Source organism: Phyllopteryx taeniolatus, chromosome 20 (assembly GCF_024500385.1).
Source record: "Phyllopteryx taeniolatus isolate TA_2022b chromosome 20, UOR_Ptae_1.2, whole genome shotgun sequence".
Classification (NCBI taxonomy): domain Eukaryota; kingdom Metazoa; phylum Chordata; class Actinopteri; order Syngnathiformes; family Syngnathidae; genus Phyllopteryx; species Phyllopteryx taeniolatus.
In genome coordinates, this window is record NC_084521.1 from 12,153,299 (window position 1) to 12,169,313 (window position 16,015).

At 41.0% G+C, this 16,015-nt stretch overlaps 3 protein-coding genes across 10 annotated transcripts; 1 reads left to right on the top strand and 2 right to left on the bottom strand.

Annotated features, from left to right (window-relative positions):
* Positions 1 to 1,401: 1,401 nt before the first annotated feature.
* nrros (negative regulator of reactive oxygen species) lies at positions 1,402 to 6,434 on the bottom strand. The gene is made up of 3 exons (XM_061757824.1): positions 5,721 to 6,434; positions 4,854 to 4,971; positions 1,402 to 3,798 (listed from the first exon to the last, which is right to left on the bottom strand). The coding sequence occupies exons 2-3, from the start codon at positions 4,956 to 4,958 to the stop codon at positions 1,861 to 1,863; spliced, it is 2,043 nt and encodes a 680-aa protein (XP_061613808.1). The 5' UTR covers positions 4,959 to 4,971; positions 5,721 to 6,434; the 3' UTR covers positions 1,402 to 1,860.
* On the top strand, positions 5,874 to 15,868 carry fam168b (family with sequence similarity 168 member B). 2 transcript variants are annotated; one of them, XM_061757836.1, is made up of 7 exons: positions 5,874 to 5,947; positions 13,104 to 13,188; positions 13,276 to 13,359; positions 13,643 to 13,785; positions 13,868 to 14,066; positions 14,386 to 14,516; positions 14,613 to 15,868. In XM_061757836.1, exons 2-6 carry the CDS (start codon positions 13,119 to 13,121, stop codon positions 14,502 to 14,504), a joined length of 615 nt encoding a protein of 204 aa, XP_061613820.1. In that variant the 5' UTR covers positions 5,874 to 5,947; positions 13,104 to 13,118; the 3' UTR covers positions 14,505 to 14,516; positions 14,613 to 15,868. The 2 variants fall into 2 exon arrangements, with proteins under 2 accessions (XP_061613820.1, XP_061613818.1); XM_061757834.1 differs by lacking the exon at positions 5,874 to 5,947 and adding an exon at positions 11,928 to 12,086.
* Positions 7,897 to 12,552, bottom strand: fbxo45 (F-box protein 45). Of its 7 annotated transcripts, none has more exons than XM_061757830.1 (5): positions 11,370 to 11,505; positions 10,934 to 11,013; positions 10,514 to 10,841; positions 9,609 to 9,965; positions 7,897 to 8,756 (listed from the first exon to the last, which is right to left on the bottom strand). In XM_061757830.1, the coding sequence occupies exons 3-5, from the start codon at positions 10,829 to 10,831 to the stop codon at positions 8,571 to 8,573; spliced, it is 861 nt and encodes a 286-aa protein (XP_061613814.1). In that variant the 5' UTR covers positions 10,832 to 10,841; positions 10,934 to 11,013; positions 11,370 to 11,505; the 3' UTR covers positions 7,897 to 8,570. The 7 variants fall into 7 exon arrangements, with proteins under 7 accessions (XP_061613814.1, XP_061613815.1, XP_061613816.1 ...); XM_061757831.1 differs by having other exon boundaries at positions 11,374 to 11,468; XM_061757832.1 differs by lacking the exons at positions 10,934 to 11,013; positions 11,370 to 11,505 and adding an exon at positions 12,437 to 12,552 and having other exon boundaries at positions 10,514 to 10,674.
* Positions 15,869 to 16,015: the final 147 nt, after the last annotated feature.

The following is a 16,015-nucleotide window of genomic DNA, read 5'->3' on the forward strand; positions in this document are numbered from 1 at the left end:
CAAGCACAGGGAAAATATGCAAACTGTCTGGATTTGAACACCCAACCTCATAGCAGTGAGGCAAACAGGTTAACCACTAGTCACTGCACAGTAAAATAATAATTGTAATTGACACTTGATTGTGTCTGTACAATCTAGTGTGCAATAATGTAAATACATCCTGTATATTTTTCACTTATTTATGTAGTAGATTTTGTGTAAATAACTATACCACACTCTGCTCCCTTAATTTCCCATGGGGATTAATAAGGTTTTCTGAATCTAAATCTAAAACGCTAAAAAAAAAATACACTTTCTAAAAAAAGTTGAATGATAATCCTCACTTATTACACTTTTAGGTTTTTTTTTCACTATATGGTAAAGAACTTCATCAGAACTGGAGGTACTATATTAATTATAACAATATACTTTAAATACCATCAAGTGGTATTCCATTGTCATGGAAGATGAGTGGTTCGCACAGTGAATGTGAGTGTAAATTGTTGTTTGTTTGGGATAGACTCCAGCTCACCCTTGACCTCAATGAAGACAAGCAATGTAGAAAATGAATGGTTGGATAGATTATAGGCATGTATACCTTATGTTGTGGTTGTTTTGTTTTTCTCATATCCTCTTGGAAACAGAAAACAGGTTTATTTCACTCATTTGAAGTTGTCAAAGTAAAGATAGGGATGGCAGAATAAGATTACTTTCCAGAATTTTTGACTGAATCTTTAACTCCACAAAAAAATAAAAGTTAAATGTTGATTTGTTCTCAACTGTGCCTTTTTATTATTTTTTAAATAGTGATTTTAGTTATGTCAAGGTTTCTTTGTAGTTTCTATTTATACGTCTTTAACCGCCATGACCTTGAGCATCACCACAGCGGTATTTTGGTTACCTTCTGGTTAGGCCTATTGCTCTTCTGTAACTACACATATCAGCCTTCTTGCTCTTCAGCAACTTCACTCATTAATAATAAATACACACTTACAGGGTGTCTATGTACTTTTTCAATTTGTTGACGGATATCTGCCTCTCCTTTCCTTTCTGCACGTCTCCAGAAAAGATGAGCAAGCACAAGGATCCAAAATGTGCTCCTCACATTGAAATATTGTGTTGATGTTGCATTTGCCCTTCATCCGTTAGGAAGGAAACGCTCCTCTTTGAGATGCGGAACTGGGCAGTTGCTACACATTTGAGCAAAACAGGAAATTTCTTGTTTCCTCCGCTGCTTATAGCAACAGCTTGCACCGCACCACACCACCTCTGCATATGTTCACACATGAAGAACACCACCAAGCACACATTCACACACAAAACAGGACCAAGCCGCAGTTTTAGATTGAGGTACCAGGAGGCTGTGGCTTTGAACCACACTCTCAACAGTGCATGCGATGGTGGGAAATGAAATACTCTGTGTGAGTGTGAAAATGTTATTGCTTACACTGGTTAGTGTATCACAGGATACCATAGCGAGGACCAAATAACATGCAAATATGGCCCCAAGTGGTTGGAAGCACCACAAGTAATTGAATTGGATTAGATGCTTACGCCGATGACGTTTTTGTTGATGATCTCACCTTTAATCTTTCTGAAATGTAAAAGTACTACATTTTAAAATCTTTTAAATGTTTTTCACTGAGAAATCACCCATCTGAAAAACAAACGAGAAAAAAAAACATACATTTTGTTCCTGGAATCGGTTATTGATTATACACCGTAAAAATGTGCAGTATGTTGTGAATGTTGGACTCACACAGTATACCTACAAGTGCTTTGATAATCCATGACAGTTTAACAAAAGGTTGATTTTATTTCTGAGATTCATACCATTTTTCAACATAAACTTATTTTGGTTTGCCGAGACTTTAAAAAGTGTCAATAGGATGTAGGCGTTAAATATTTCTTTTTGATTGATTTTTGTATCACTTTGGGCTTCAGCGTGAGGAATAAAATCGTTAAAATACCCACTAAAGAAATGCAAACGGGTACAAAAAGGAGAATGTACCAGAAAATAGATTCTCCATATTCCTCATGACACAAAAATGACTGGGAATGCCAGATGCTGTGTGTTTGGAAAAGATCTGTACATTCCATTTCCGACTGTCCGACCATATGGATTGTCTTTGTTGTTTCAAATGTCCTAAACCACTCTGTCTGACAGCAGTTGAATGGATTTCCTGTGAGGAAAACAGTGTGAAGTTTAGAGGCTAATGTGTTGGCCTGAAGTGAGGGAATAGTGGACAGCTCATTGTCCCTTAAATCAAGCTGTTTTAAGTCAAGACCCGAGATCGAAGCTGGAAGATGTGCGAGAGAGTTGCATGAAATATTCAGAGACTTCAGATTCTGAAAATTTGTGAAGTCCAACTCCCCAACGTGTGTGTTTCCCAAACCTAAGTGGTGTAATGTTGTGCTCAGACTTTTTATTGATTGTTGGCCTCTTAGTCCGGGGTTATCAGATAGTTCTAAATGTGTGAGAGAGAGTCCGGAGAATGCAAAAGGCGGAATTCTTGGAAGGTGGCATCCCTTAAGATAAAGCTGCCTTAAGGACACTGTGGTGTTCCAGGCTATCCCTGCACTGCCCTCAACTTCCTCAGGAAGGCATATTCCCATGTTGTTGTAACTCAGGTCCACTGACCTAAGGCTTGGCAAGGCAAACAATAGTTCTGATGATAAGCAGTCAAGATCATTCAGGCTAAGGTTTAGGTATGTCAAATTGCTCAGAGTTCTCAACGTAACATCATTTGCTACGATCTCTTTCAGTCTGTTGTTGCTAACGTCCAATTCATACAAGCTATCAGAGAATTGCTCCGAAGTTAGATTCAAGCTTTCTAGACAGTTGGTGCACATTCGGAGTCTAGACAGGGAGGGCATTTTGTGGATGAATCCTTGCGGGAAGTACTGCAACTGATTTCCTCGTAGGTCTAAAATCTCCACCGAGGAGATGTCGCCATGAAGACTGTCATCCCACAGCTGAGCCGTGATGTTGTTTGTGTTCTTCCTCAGGTTGTAGAACTTGACAGTGGCGGTCAAGTTGGGGAATGTGACATTGTCCGCCAGGTGCTCATAAAAACTCAAAATGTTGTGGGACAGGTACAGATTCCGTAACCGGCTCACGTTGGGTAGGAATGGAAAGAACAGCAGTTTGTTATCGGACAGATCAAGCGTCTCTATTTGGAAAGTGTCGTTGACATCCTGCCTGGAGATGAACCACTCGATGAAGTTGTGGCTGGCGTTGAGGACCACCAGCTGGGTCATGTCGAAGTCAGTCAGGCAAGGTAGATAGTTGAAGGCCAAGTTGAGTCGTTGTAATCTGGGAGTGCTGTCGAAGGCGTTGTCGATCTCAAACAGGAGGTTCCTCTGCAGGTCGAGGTCTTTGAGCTGGTGGAGATCCCTGAATGAGGTCTCGTCCAGGCGGCGTAAGAGATTCCCTGAAAGATTTAGGTACTCCAGGGCTGTCAGATTTTGAAGAAGGACGGCAGCCATTTCTTCATCCAGTTTATTCACTGATAGATCTAAAGATTTAAGCTTGGGCAAGGTCTTTAAAGCGTTGCTGGTTTCTAGATAGCTAATATTCAGATTATTATTTGCTAAATTAAGACTCTTCAACAATTCGGAGTGCTGAAAAGTGTTTGACTGTAATTTCTCCAGCTGGTTGCAGGCTAAACTGAGGCTAGTGAGTGAGGGATACTGAAGAGAGTTGTCCTGTAGTGTCTTGATAAGATTGTGATTGAGCTGAAGCTCCTCAGTGGTGCCTGGTAGTCCCACAGGTATTGACGTTAGGTTGCTATTGTTGCAGAGAGTCGTTCTTTGTGTCTGTAGACAAAGAGAGAGAACACAAAATACATGATTGGTCGGGACGCTGTTGGCTACAATGTTGCGGTACTTAAGAGTCCAACATTTCAAATCTTTCGTCTTCTTTGACAAAATTAGGAACTTTTTTTCCTTTTTCAGTGACATTGAAAAGACAGTAGCCAGTTTCATTTGAGCTGTTGTTGTTATTTAAACCTATTTTGTTCTTGTTGAACAATTTGTAATTTCATATGGTGCATAAAGTACTAGCTATTGAATGAGAAGAAGACCTTAGACTGGTACTGTATGCACATTTTCATAAATGATTGGAAAAGGTCGTGGGATGCATTGTGATCTTTTATGCCCATGTATTTATTAAGCTAGAATTATTAGGGGTTTTTTTCTTCTGCTTTTTATTTTTATTTTGTAAAGTAAAGGAAGAAATTGTGGTACGATCTATAACTGTACCTTTTCCCCTACACCAAGCAGGATGTTAATTAGATAGCAGGATAATACTGTTACAGCTACTAATACTACAAATGCATAATATTTGGTGCAATTTAATTTTCACCTCCCAGTGGTTGAGTCACTATGGTATGAATAAAATACCCAGAATCTTGTATCATGCCCCTTAACCTCAAAGTATAGCCTGCGACAAACCAACAAGAATGACAATTGCTGTCGTTGTATTTTGTACTTTTTGCAACGATTGCCTCAATTTTTCAAAATAATGAATGTGCTTTAAAGTTATTATTAGATAAGAGAGAGAAATAAAACAAACTCAGTGTTTTAGCACTTTTTTAACACTTTTGGCGTATTCATGTCTTTGCATATTGAAATGTACATTTACTATCCATCCATCCATTTTCTGAGCAGCTTGTCCTCACTCGGGTCGTGGACATTCTGGAGCCTATCCCAGCTATCATCGGGCAGGAGGCAGGGTACACCCTGAACGGGTTGCCAGCCAATCGCGGGGCACATACAAATAAAACAACCATTCGCACTCACATTCACACTGACCCACAGCCAAGTGACGATAATATGGAACTTAGTCCATTATATAAAAAGGGAACGCTTACCAGCTTGCACTGACTGTGTTGTGGATGACTTGAGGTTGGTGTGAGGATGGTCCACATGGATAACAGTAAGCAAAAGAGGATGGATGAAGGGCCGTGAACTGACATTTTAACATCCTCACTGTTCAGAAGATAATGAAAAAAAGAGAGGTATTTTATGAAAATGCATATTTTTTTCCACTTTTTTCATATATAGCTGAGCAGCAATTTTAATACCGTTCGGTTTGGTGTAATTATTGTGTAATAACTAACACGTTTTATTATTGTTGTCTTCATGCCACAATGTAAAACCAAAAGCACCTAAACTACCATATAATATTCAATTTAATGTAACATGAAATTATAAACTACAAAATACTTATCATTTAATTTGTATACTGTATATCAATTTTATATTTTTCTTATATTTCAAAGCACCATGTGAAACTGTGTTTTTTCACCTTGTGATTGCCAGTATTCATTTTTGTCGTCAAAGCCAGTGATCATAAACCCATGTCACATTTAATTTACATTATTTTTTATTTATTATTATTTTTTATTTAAAAATGTATTAAATGTTCATTTGTTACTTTTCTATAATAGTTCCAAAATGAGCTGGCACTTAAATAAATGCAGTACTGTACATCATACTGAATAGTATTATTTTTAAAGTCTTAATTTTACTAATTTCACTTTGTGGGTCTCCAAGCAATGTGTTTTACAGAAAAAACAACAACAACAAAAAATAATAACGATAATATAGTACGAGATAGGTGTGATCAACAATGTGCACTGCTCCAATAAATAAATATTTAAAGTTATCATTCAGATTGTTTCTTAGACAGTATCTGTTAGTTTTCCAGTAATAAACTGCATAATGCATTAACTTACAGTGGTGGCTAGGTGTGGATTCCCCAAGCCACTGATGCCCGCTCCCCTCACCATATCGCTGTTTCACTCTCCGCTGTAGTGTGTTCTCATGTGTGATCTTCATGTGCCGTCCTCTGACAGAAGCACTGACACCTCTGTTTTACTATTCACAGAAGCATGCAACGGAAGCCAAGTCACATGGACAAAGCTGCAATCAGAGGTTCTCAAGCTCGAGGGGCCACAGGAAGGCAAGTGGTGCTCAACTTGTCTTCTTCCTCCTCGCCAGAGCCCAGGCGTTATATCTCACATATTAGAAATGTGGTTGCGAGCGCAGCTGCCACCACAAGAGCTCTGCGAAAATGCGCAATTGACACTCTTGACACACTTTTGGCCTACTCTGATCAGCCAACATACTGGAGAGGAAACCAGACAACGTACACACCCTTCCTGCTCGGTTTGAAGCCTGCTGCTACAGTAGTTAGTACAAAACCTATTGGTACAGTTAACATTATCGGATGTTTTGTATTGAATAGTTTCACTGCTGTAAGGCATTCAAATACAATTCAGCGGAGATATTCACTACACTTTGTTTTTTTTTTCATTGTCCCTGTAGTCATATTTTGACCCAAATTGTTTATCCTTAGTATCCAAACCAAAAGCAAAAATAGGGAACAAGGAATAAGGAAGTGAAGTGGCTGCCTGGGACATAGGTCACAAGTGTGGCAACAACAATCAATGAGGCATATGATGCCAAGAGGCTAATGTATTTGGTTGGCAGGTGCCGAAACACTAATAGTGCTCATGCGCAGCATGTATAGCAATTAACTGAGTATCTATAGCGTTCTTTGCGTTAAACTAACATGATCTCAGTTGGCATTTACATTTTGATATATTTTTTGTACTATGTCATCATCGTTTTAATGAAGTGCGCTGCCATGCAAAAATATTGTAAACTAATACACCTGCCCAATGGTGCTTATCCTGACTAGGTTCACGGGTGAGCTTGTGCCTATCCCAGGTGACTTTGGATACACTCAGAGCTGGTCACCAACCAATCACAGGGTGCATATAGACAACCACTAAACAGTCACATCTATGGACAATTTAGAGTGAACCTAACGTGTACCTTTACCTTCTTGTTTTGATGTAGGTGTACCTAATGGTATTATCTGTGTTGGTAGAGTCGCTGTTGTCCAAACTGCTTAATGTATTCCCATGCCTATACTGTACATATTTTGTCTTTCCAATGTCACACCTTAAAGACAATATTTTTGTCTGAATAGTTATCTTTGTTAATGTGCTACAGGTCAAGTAATTTGTTGATTATTTTCATGTAAATTAGATTATTTTGGCAGGTGCATAGACAATAGAAGGGCAGTTGGTGAATTATAATTTATAGTAGCAGCTGTAATCAGAGCATGTCTAATGATGTGTTGACTGAATATGAATCTTAGGCATTATTGTTTGCCTAGCTTCAGGGATTAAGGCTGTGATGAGGAACAGCACGATATGTAAATCTGCGTTCTATTTTCGAGAACTGAGGAGGTGGAGTATAATAGTAGGGGGGATGTGGGAAATTTTCCTGCAGGAAAAAGGCAGTTTCATGGTGTTTAAATATATCCAGAAGTAGAATTTGTTGTGCAAGTGCGTTGTCTATTGTCAGCCTAAAAGTAATCAAAACAGGTTATGTGTTTACAGTATACTAGATGACTGTAAATTTAAAAAAAATGTACTTAAGTACATTTCAGAGTCTGTAGTTTTACTTAACGAGTTTAATCAGTACTTCTATTCGATCGTATTATAATTCAATTCCAGTATTATTATTTTTTTTTACACGAAGTATACACAAGAATTTGTACTTCTACTTAATTACAGAGTGTGTGTACTTTTGCCACTTTTTTGACTGTGCAGAATACTCATTTAGAGAGGTCTATGTTGCATGGAAAGCATGCACAAGACAATTGCTGCACTGACCTCTTGTGGAAACATCAAATGAGAAATCAACATACTTCAGTTCTTTAAAATGAGCAGATACTATTAGGGGAGTTTGAGAGGAAAAAAAAAAAGACTGGGAAAATATCAAGGTTGGAGACACGGATCGACACATACAGTGACAGTGCCAGAGAACGACAATATCAGAATAGAGAGATGCGGTCATGAATGCGGTGATCCACAATGAGACCATGCCACAGAAGAATGCATCAAAAAGCCACCCAGAGTGGCACCGTGTAATAACTTTATTCTCCAGCTTTTCAACCATACAGTAATAGTACCATAGATAAAACAGAGAAATAAATAGTATATAGTGTAATACTATAGTAGCACATTAAAAAGGACACACTGACATGACATTTTCCACCATTATTGGATGTGTTGGATTAAAAACGACTGATTATAACCGTCCATATGCCACTTTCCATGCATGACAACTACTGAGTCAGGTTGCGTTGCTGTGGCATACAAATCATAATAAACAAGGGTTATAATAGATTATTCTACAATGAGCTGTTTATTTAACTCTTTAACAGCGAGCTTTATTGCGTTAAAATTGAGTTCTTTTAGTGTTTGCCGTAGTCTACAATGGTTTAGATGGGCCAAATCTGTGGTTCATGTTCAGCGCTGAATCGGGTGAAAAGTTTATATAATTTGATGTCCTACATGTATAAGCAGTCTGGTATCTAAACTGTAAAAGTGTTAGCTCCCATACTGACGCATAAATAAACAAGCAGTCCTTTTCACAGTCTAAAAATCTGACTCAGGATTCATGTTGAGATGTGGTAGAAATGTCAACAGTCCTCGCTATGAATGCGAAGGGCTGCTTAGGAGAAACAGGACGGTTCGGCCTTCGCAACCTTTAGTTATACACGGCTCCTAGCCATCCAGTGGTTTCCCCAAGTACACCATCGTGACCTCAGTGTTGCCGTACACGGCGGAGACTGCAGGGAACAGGCAGGCTTTGGGCAGTCCCCGAAACGCAACTCCCAGAAACTCAAAACCCCTCTCGAAGGCCAATGTCTTGTCATCCATGTCGAGAATCACTCGTATTCTCTCCCCAATCTGCAGAAAAATACAAAATGGGCAACGGTTTAATCAACATTTTAACAGTGATATAAGTGTACAAAGAAGTTAACAACTATCTACTGTATTCTATGTGTAATCGTTACCCTTTAATAGGTCGTGATGGATGCATACCAGCTTTTAGGGATTTCAGAGTAAAGAGAGAGGACTGCTGAAGGTAGTGGCGGGCTGAGCATTTAGTACCGGTACCTAGGCCTTCAGTGGGGACTTAATCCACTTTGTACCACTAGTATCACGTCGCGAGTATAGGAACCATCAATACTATACAAAAAATGCAATATAATAAGGTGTGACATTACACAGAGAGAAGTATTTCGTGTATTGAGGATGAATACCCTTTCTGCTAAAGCAAGAAACCCAGTTATGACGACCCCAAACCTCTACACTACAACCACAACTGTGCCAAGTAGGTACGCACTGTACGTTTGTCAGCTAGTTTTGGGCTTGGCGGAGCTCTCCTTCTGTTGTCTTAGCTTTTCTGGAAAAGTCTGCCTTAAAAATAGATTTTTGAGTATATCCGAGACTGAGCCAACTTTTCCTCTCCGTCAGCCATAAAAAACTTGTCAACGTGGTTTCGGAGGGGATTTGTGTTTGCTGATGTGTCCAAATGCCATATACACAGTGCGTGTTTCGGACACTGCTGCTGACACGAGTGCATTTCCTTCTTTAATTATTGTTGTTGTTGACTTATTGTGGCCATTTGTACTGTTTTAGGTGACTTCAGTATTTTACCCCAAATTGTGGTTGATGAACTCAAGGGCGTTTGAATTTAGAGGTTCCATTGTATCCAGTATTTTATGTAGTGGCAACAGTCACCACATTGGCTCCTACCTGATATTTTGGTGCATTGTTACACTGTGGGAAGTTCCCGTTCACCTCCCCGTTGTGAAGTAGGTTGTTGTCGACCAGGTTCCAGCCCCAGCTCTGGTCGTCGCTGCCCAGAAGGGCCACGTAGCCTTGGCACTGCATGGACGCCCGCTTGGTGGCGATGCCAATCACCGCCACCGTGCCCAGAGGGCCTTCCCACCAGATCTCCCAAGCGTGGCGCCCCTCCGAAAAGCCGATCTTGCCCCGTGCTCCATCTGTGCTCTGGGCGATGGGGTTGCGGTGCAAGGTGAATCCGTTCTTCTTCACGTACACGTTGCGAGAGCAGTCATGGGAGCTCAGAGCGTGTTGGAAGGATTTGAGCTGGAGACAGATTCGAACTGTGATCATCGAGAACATTTTACACAGTTACAGTAACGCAACCATTGAGGTGAAAATCATTCTGAAGGTCAGGAATGTTGTGGTGGTTCTGCAGCCAAAATTCATGTTAGTCAACCATCCATCCATTACTACTGCTATATACTGCTTGTCCTCGTTAGATTCAAGGGTAGAGCTGCAGCCTATCCCAGCTGACTTTGGGCGAGAGGTGGGGTACACCCTGAACTGGTCGCCAGCCAATCACAGGGCACAACCAGACAAACGACCATTCGCACATTTTAATTCGTTACACTAACATGCATGTTTTTGGAATGTGGGAGTCCCTGAACTTACAAATTGCAAGGCAGACGCGCTAACCACTAACAGGCAAAAGTGCTTTCCCCCTTGCCATCCTGTCTTATAGACACATCGCCCATTCTGTGTGACCCCGAATACTTTATACATCACCACAACGCAAAAGGGGCATTTAAAGTAGCAGCGATGGTGCAAATCAATCCACGGGTCTCCCAATCGGAACCAAATGGTAAACTCACCTTTCCCTTGTATGAAGGGAGGTTGCACAGGATGTCAGACCGCAGAGCTTCTTCATTTAATGTTCGAGCGCCCAGGCTGCGCCACACTTCGCTGTTTTCATCCCCCAGAATGTTGTTCCAGTGCCAGCACACCAACGCGCATCGGGTCAAATCGGCGAGCTCTAAATAGGAGAAAATATGCTCTAGGACCCGAGCAGGTAGCCTCCCGGCTACCCCTGCTCCTCCCCCGGACGCCGTAGTGTAGAGAGGGCCGGCGGAGCTGCAACTAGCTCCTGCTGCGCCCAGACAAGAGGAGCCTCCACCGGCCGCGCCCGACATAATAGTCCCACTGTTTGCAAACGAGCGAAAACTGTCACCTAACCCCACAGAATGTCCCCCTATTATTAATTTAATGTCGACATTTTAGCTATTGACACATACATGGGTGCTACTGGAACCACAACAGTATGGATCCCATTCTTCCCAGTTCAACCGCTGAGGGGAAATGATGCGTAAAGGTCCTTGAAGAAAAAAATAATAATAATAATCAGTAACATTATAACCAGATAATCTGGTCATTCTAAAACATTCTAGTATGGCGTCAAGTTCTTAAAATGCTTAATTCATTAGGGTTAAGTGTATAAATAAGGATAAATCGCCGCCGCAGTTAAATACAGTTTTATCACGTGCTAGGACCTGATGTGACGTCACTACACACCCCATGGTATGCGGGCAAGCGCTGTGGAGCAGCCCAGTTAAACAGCGTGACTACGTGGCGGCCATGTTAGGCGGGTCAATGTTGCCATCAAAGGCAATGCATGGACATTGAAATTGAATCATAACATGTTCATTTCTCAATTTATTTATACGTACTTACCTACCTACTTGTGAAAGGTTATTGCGCGGCGTTGTGTGGAACCGTATACCGTACAACGGCATCCTTGTTCTTTCGGTTTTTCGACCCGTCCACACACACAGATTACTTTGCCCTTGCCAGTTTAGCGACGCCTTAAACACACGGTTTAAAGGGGGCGTGTCATATTCACCTATTCATATCTGAGGCATTTGTTGCAGAAGGTTAAAGTGTTGCAATCTTATTATTATTTGAATTTTATTAGTTTATTTTAAAAAAGCACAAACTGTATATCAAGCTACGGGACAGAAAACACAAATAAAATTGGTTAAAATGTAGTCATGTATAATTGTATATATATATTATATTTTTATAGAAAATAATTACCAAAAATTCGAATATGTTGTACAATTGTCTTAGATAAATAATGATTTTAACAAATCCCAAATTAATTTGCAAAGCGTTCTACAAATACAATTGCAATTTTTTGTATACGTTTTTCCTCATAGTTTTTGTTGTTGTGCGTTGTGAGAGATTTTATGACCACAATACATAATAAAATATCTAAATAATTGAATAAATCCCAATCGGTTTGGGCCCTTATCACGCGGCGCTATGCGGAAGTGACGCGGGGCACTCCAAAGAGTTCAGCATCTGGGAGCAAAACAACAGCCAGCTTCATTTGAGTTGCCATCGGGTCTTCAAAGAAGCCTAATTTGCACACGGCAATAACATCTACCAGTAAGTTATTGCAGTACATTTGGGCTATTTTGCTTAGCGTTGTGTTGTCTGCCGTGTTGGGCCAAGCCAGTGGTGCAGAACACAGCTGTCCGGCTGGCTGCGGCCTCCTCCTGGCTGCTGTGCACTAACTCCGTCCCTCCAGAGGTGTTTTGTTGTTGTTGTTGTTGTTTTTTTTTTTGTTTGTTTGCTTGTTTTGCGTGGTCAGGCAGGTGCATTTCCTGCAAAGGTATCATAGTATGAATACTGGACGTTCTCAATGCAAAGCACACGCGGCATCGCTCAGGTTGAGCTGCTAGTCGGGCTCGCGCGTTGACGCTAGCTAACGATAACAAAAGCGTCGCTCGGTTCACCTTCGCACACCTTGCCGAAATTCCTCCACAGCATCCCCAGTTCAGCGCGGAGCGCAGCCAACACCGCTCCCAATAACGCCAATAGCGTGCACCGAACTGTCATTTCTAATCATCTTTTAAACTCAAATTTGCCGTCATATCGTCAACTTCTTATCATTTTAATCGCATTCACTCTCCTGACTTTGTTTGTAGTTAAACTGCCATATATAACGTGTGTTCAGTGAGAGAAAAATGTTTTATTTGATATTTGACATATAACGTCGCACTGTGCCCCGTTGTGTCTTCGAATACGGAGAGTGTGTATTTTTATTTCCACAAGTGCGTACGTAACGAGTGTGGAGTCATTTTGAGCCCCGGACGCCCGTCATCGCTTCAGCCTCTGTGCAATGCGCCGTGGTCGCCGATAGGGGGCACATCTGACTTTGAATGTGATTGCTTCATTCTGGTCACATCTAAAGGGTTGTGCAATCCCATTATCTCGGTTGTTCATTTTTACTTACACTTTCGAAAATATTTTTTCCAATTAAGTAGTACAATTATTATTAATTTTTTTTAATGATTCATCTTGAACAGACGTGTGTCTGTGGACATTTTACATGCACTGTAGGTGAAAGAAGTATATACAGTATATACTCTATATACATATATTTTTTTTCTTTAATCGCAGGATTTGGTGGCCATAATGAATCCAGTGTACAGCCCTGCACCAACAGGGGTTCCCTTCACCAATTCCAAGGGTATAGGCTATCCAGGTAGGTTTTTGCATCAAGTGTCCTAAGTAAAGGTTTTATGCAAGTATTTAATGTTTTTTTTTTTTTAATTTGTTGTTGTCGTGATAGCTGGCTTCCCTGTTGGCTACGCAGCAGCTGCCCCAGCATACACTCCTAATGTCTACCAAGGAGCAAATCCAGCCTTCTCAAGTGGTAAGATCTATTATAAACCCTATATTAATGCTACAATGTTTTAATAACCCTGTAACGTTCCTAACGGTCATACAAGTTAGTCACGTATAGTAAAAAAAAAAAAAAAAAAAAAACACTTGTACTGAATAGTACAGATATGTAATGGAGAGGGAACTGGAACATGTTTGGAGTATTTCTGCAATTGTAGCCTCCCTGTTTTTTGTAATTGTAACACGTGTAGCCTCCCTGTTGATGTGACCAGCGAGTTGTTTGAATGCATTTCATTTTCTCTTCTGTGATCCAGGTTACGCCCCTGGGGCTCAATTCAAAATGTCCTGTTCCCCAAACACCGGGACTGTCCCGCCGTACTCATCCTCCCCAAACCCCTACCAAGCTGCTGTATACCCAGTGAGGAGCAGCTACCCCCAACATAACCCTTATGCACAGGTATGTAGAAGTTTGTGGTGCTACCTAGTTTATAAAACACAAAAATACTATCTAATACACTGTACTGCTTGGTGTAATGTAGGCGCTGATACCTTCACAACAGCAAGGTACTTACTTCACACAGCCACTGTATGCGGCACCGCCTCACGTGATCCATCACACAACAGTGGTCCAGCCCAATGGGATGCCCGCGGCCATGTATGCCCCATCCATCCCTCCTCCCCGCAACAATGGGGTTGCTATGGGGATGGTAGCCGGCACCACTATGGCCATGTCAGCTGGTGGGTAGCATTGAAGTAATAACTATTATGGCAGCTCTCTGCTCAGGCAAGACTAATCTAGGATCATAATAGGTAAATATATTCTCGACACAAGGGAAGAAAATATAAGAAGACCCTAGAGAGACCGACATACTGTATATAAGCGACCTTCTTTTAATGTAGCTATTTCGGTCATTTGTGTTTTATGGTTTCTGTTGGCACTTGTTTATTTTATCCCAAATTACTGGCAACATCTTAAATAGTACAGTTGAGCTTTTTTTGTGTCAAGTAAAAATGCTGGATGCACAAATATGCCGATCCTGTTCTCTCTGCATGTCAGGAACTCTGCTGTCGACTCCATCACCAGCGCCCGCCGCTCTCGCCCCGCACCCCGTCACCGTGCCCACATATCGGCCTGCCGGCACGCAGAGCTACAGCTATGTGCCCCCGCAGTGGTGAAGTCCAAGCAGAGTGAGTATTACGCACAGGCGGTGTTAACACACCCACTAAGTGCTGACAAATGTCAGGGTTTTTTTTTTCACTTTTTGAACCTTGGTGTGTCTGCAGGTGAGGTGTATGATATGCATTCACACTCCACTCCAGTGTTTTTTGCTCGCGGCGGTGGACCAACTCTGCCAGCATCTGCAACCAGTTTGTCTTCTTCCAGTATAATGTGAATCTGAAACCATGTAGGTCCATTAGGACAGGGAGATGGGTCAGGCCCGTCTATCCTCGAGTCTTAATGGAATTAGGCTTCATTCCACGCCGCACCCCTACAAGCCTGTTGCATATCTCACATCCAACGGCCTAAACCTCCATGCAATTGTTTATGCAGGCTGTCATGCAGAATTTTACAGTTTTAAGTAGCTTGTGGTGAAATTGGAGCTCGGAGTAGTTTGTCCCCACCTATTTTGGAGATGCGTCTGATGTTGAATGCATGTTCTGTATGTTGATATGTCAAGTAACGCTAGCGCAATCGACCTGCTGTGACCGATGCAAACTCCTTCAAAAGGAACACATCCAAAGGACGTTAAAAGTAATAAATCTCCGATGCTGACTTCCCAGTCACCCCATCTTAAATGTGAAACAAGATGAGAAGTGTTCATGCAAAAAAAAATAAAAATAATAATAATAAAAAATAGCAAAGTTGCACCGTTATGTGCAGAACCAGCTGTTCTGTTTTCACAGCTTTGTGTTTAATTAAGATGACCTTGTTGGTTTTATCTTATTTCTTTCAGTGATGCAATATGTGCATTGTGTTTTACCGTGAGCGTATTTTAGGGAAAGAGTGGGATTTTAGGCTCTGGCTGAGTGTTGTTCCAACTCCGGCTGAAGCAGTTTTTTGGTTTGTCCTTGATATCTTTTTGGTGATGTTAGCGGGAAGAGAATTGATCTGTTTTAGCCAGGCCACCCATTAATAGAGTGGATACGCAGGAACCATCGTGTGTGTGTGGGTGCGTTTAAATTGGAGACTATAAGAAATTGTGTCATACACGTCATTGAATTGTCTCAATTATTTTGTTCTTAAAGGTCTTAAACACTACACCACTGCTAACTACTAAAGTTAAAGTAACCCATTACTATTAAATTCCATTTGTGAATAGCACTACTGATGGAAAGCACCAAGTAATTCTAAGCCGTTTTTGACATTACTTGCAGATGCAGCGTCGGGCTGACTCCTCACTATCAATGTCTCATACTGGCTTTACTTAAGATGTCACCTCGGTCACCTGTGTTCAGTAATCTGTTTTGTACATGTTATTTTGGTTCTTGTTTTGTATTCTAAAGAAATGAGCAAAAATAAAAAGGAATATAAGACTAAACTTGCTTACTGTTGTTTTTTGTACAATCCTTGAGAACAAATTTTGCTGTGACAAGTTACCTTTATCGTTGATACTTGTGTCAAATGCATAACTTTTACTTCTATTATTATGTAGCATTCCTTCCATCCGTCCCTTGACATCTCATCT

What these genes read in the sequence shown, in the direction of transcription:
- fam168b (XM_061757836.1), top strand. Translation starts at nt 13,119, where the DNA reads ATGAATCCAGTGTACAGCCCTGCACCAACAGGGGTTCCCTTCACCAAT. An exon ending in AACATAACCCTTATGCACAG is followed by an intron (nt 13,786 to 13,867) that starts GTATGTAGAAGT and finishes GGTGTAATGTAG; the next exon opens with GCGCTGATACCTTCACAACA. An exon ending in CACTATGGCCATGTCAGCTG is followed by an intron (nt 14,067 to 14,385) that starts GTGGGTAGCATT and finishes TCTGCATGTCAG; the next exon opens with GAACTCTGCTGTCGACTCCA.
- fbxo45 (XM_061757830.1), bottom strand. Translation starts at nt 10,831, where the DNA reads ATGTCGGGCGCGGCCGGTGGAGGCTCCTCTTGTCTGGGCGCAGCAGGA. An exon ending in TCCCTTCATACAAGGGAAAG is followed by an intron (nt 9,966 to 10,513) that starts GTGAGTTTACCA and finishes ATCTGTCTCCAG; the next exon opens with CTCAAATCCTTCCAACACGC. An exon ending in ACAATGCACCAAAATATCAG is followed by an intron (nt 8,757 to 9,608) that starts GTAGGAGCCAAT and finishes ATTTTTCTGCAG; the next exon opens with ATTGGGGAGAGAATACGAGT.
- nrros (XM_061757824.1), bottom strand. Translation starts at nt 4,958, where the DNA reads ATGTCAGTTCACGGCCCTTCATCCATCCTCTTTTGCTTACTGTTATCC. An exon ending in AACACAGTCAGTGCAAGCTG is followed by an intron (nt 3,799 to 4,853) that starts GTAAGCGTTCCC and finishes CTTTGTCTACAG; the next exon opens with ACACAAAGAACGACTCTCTG.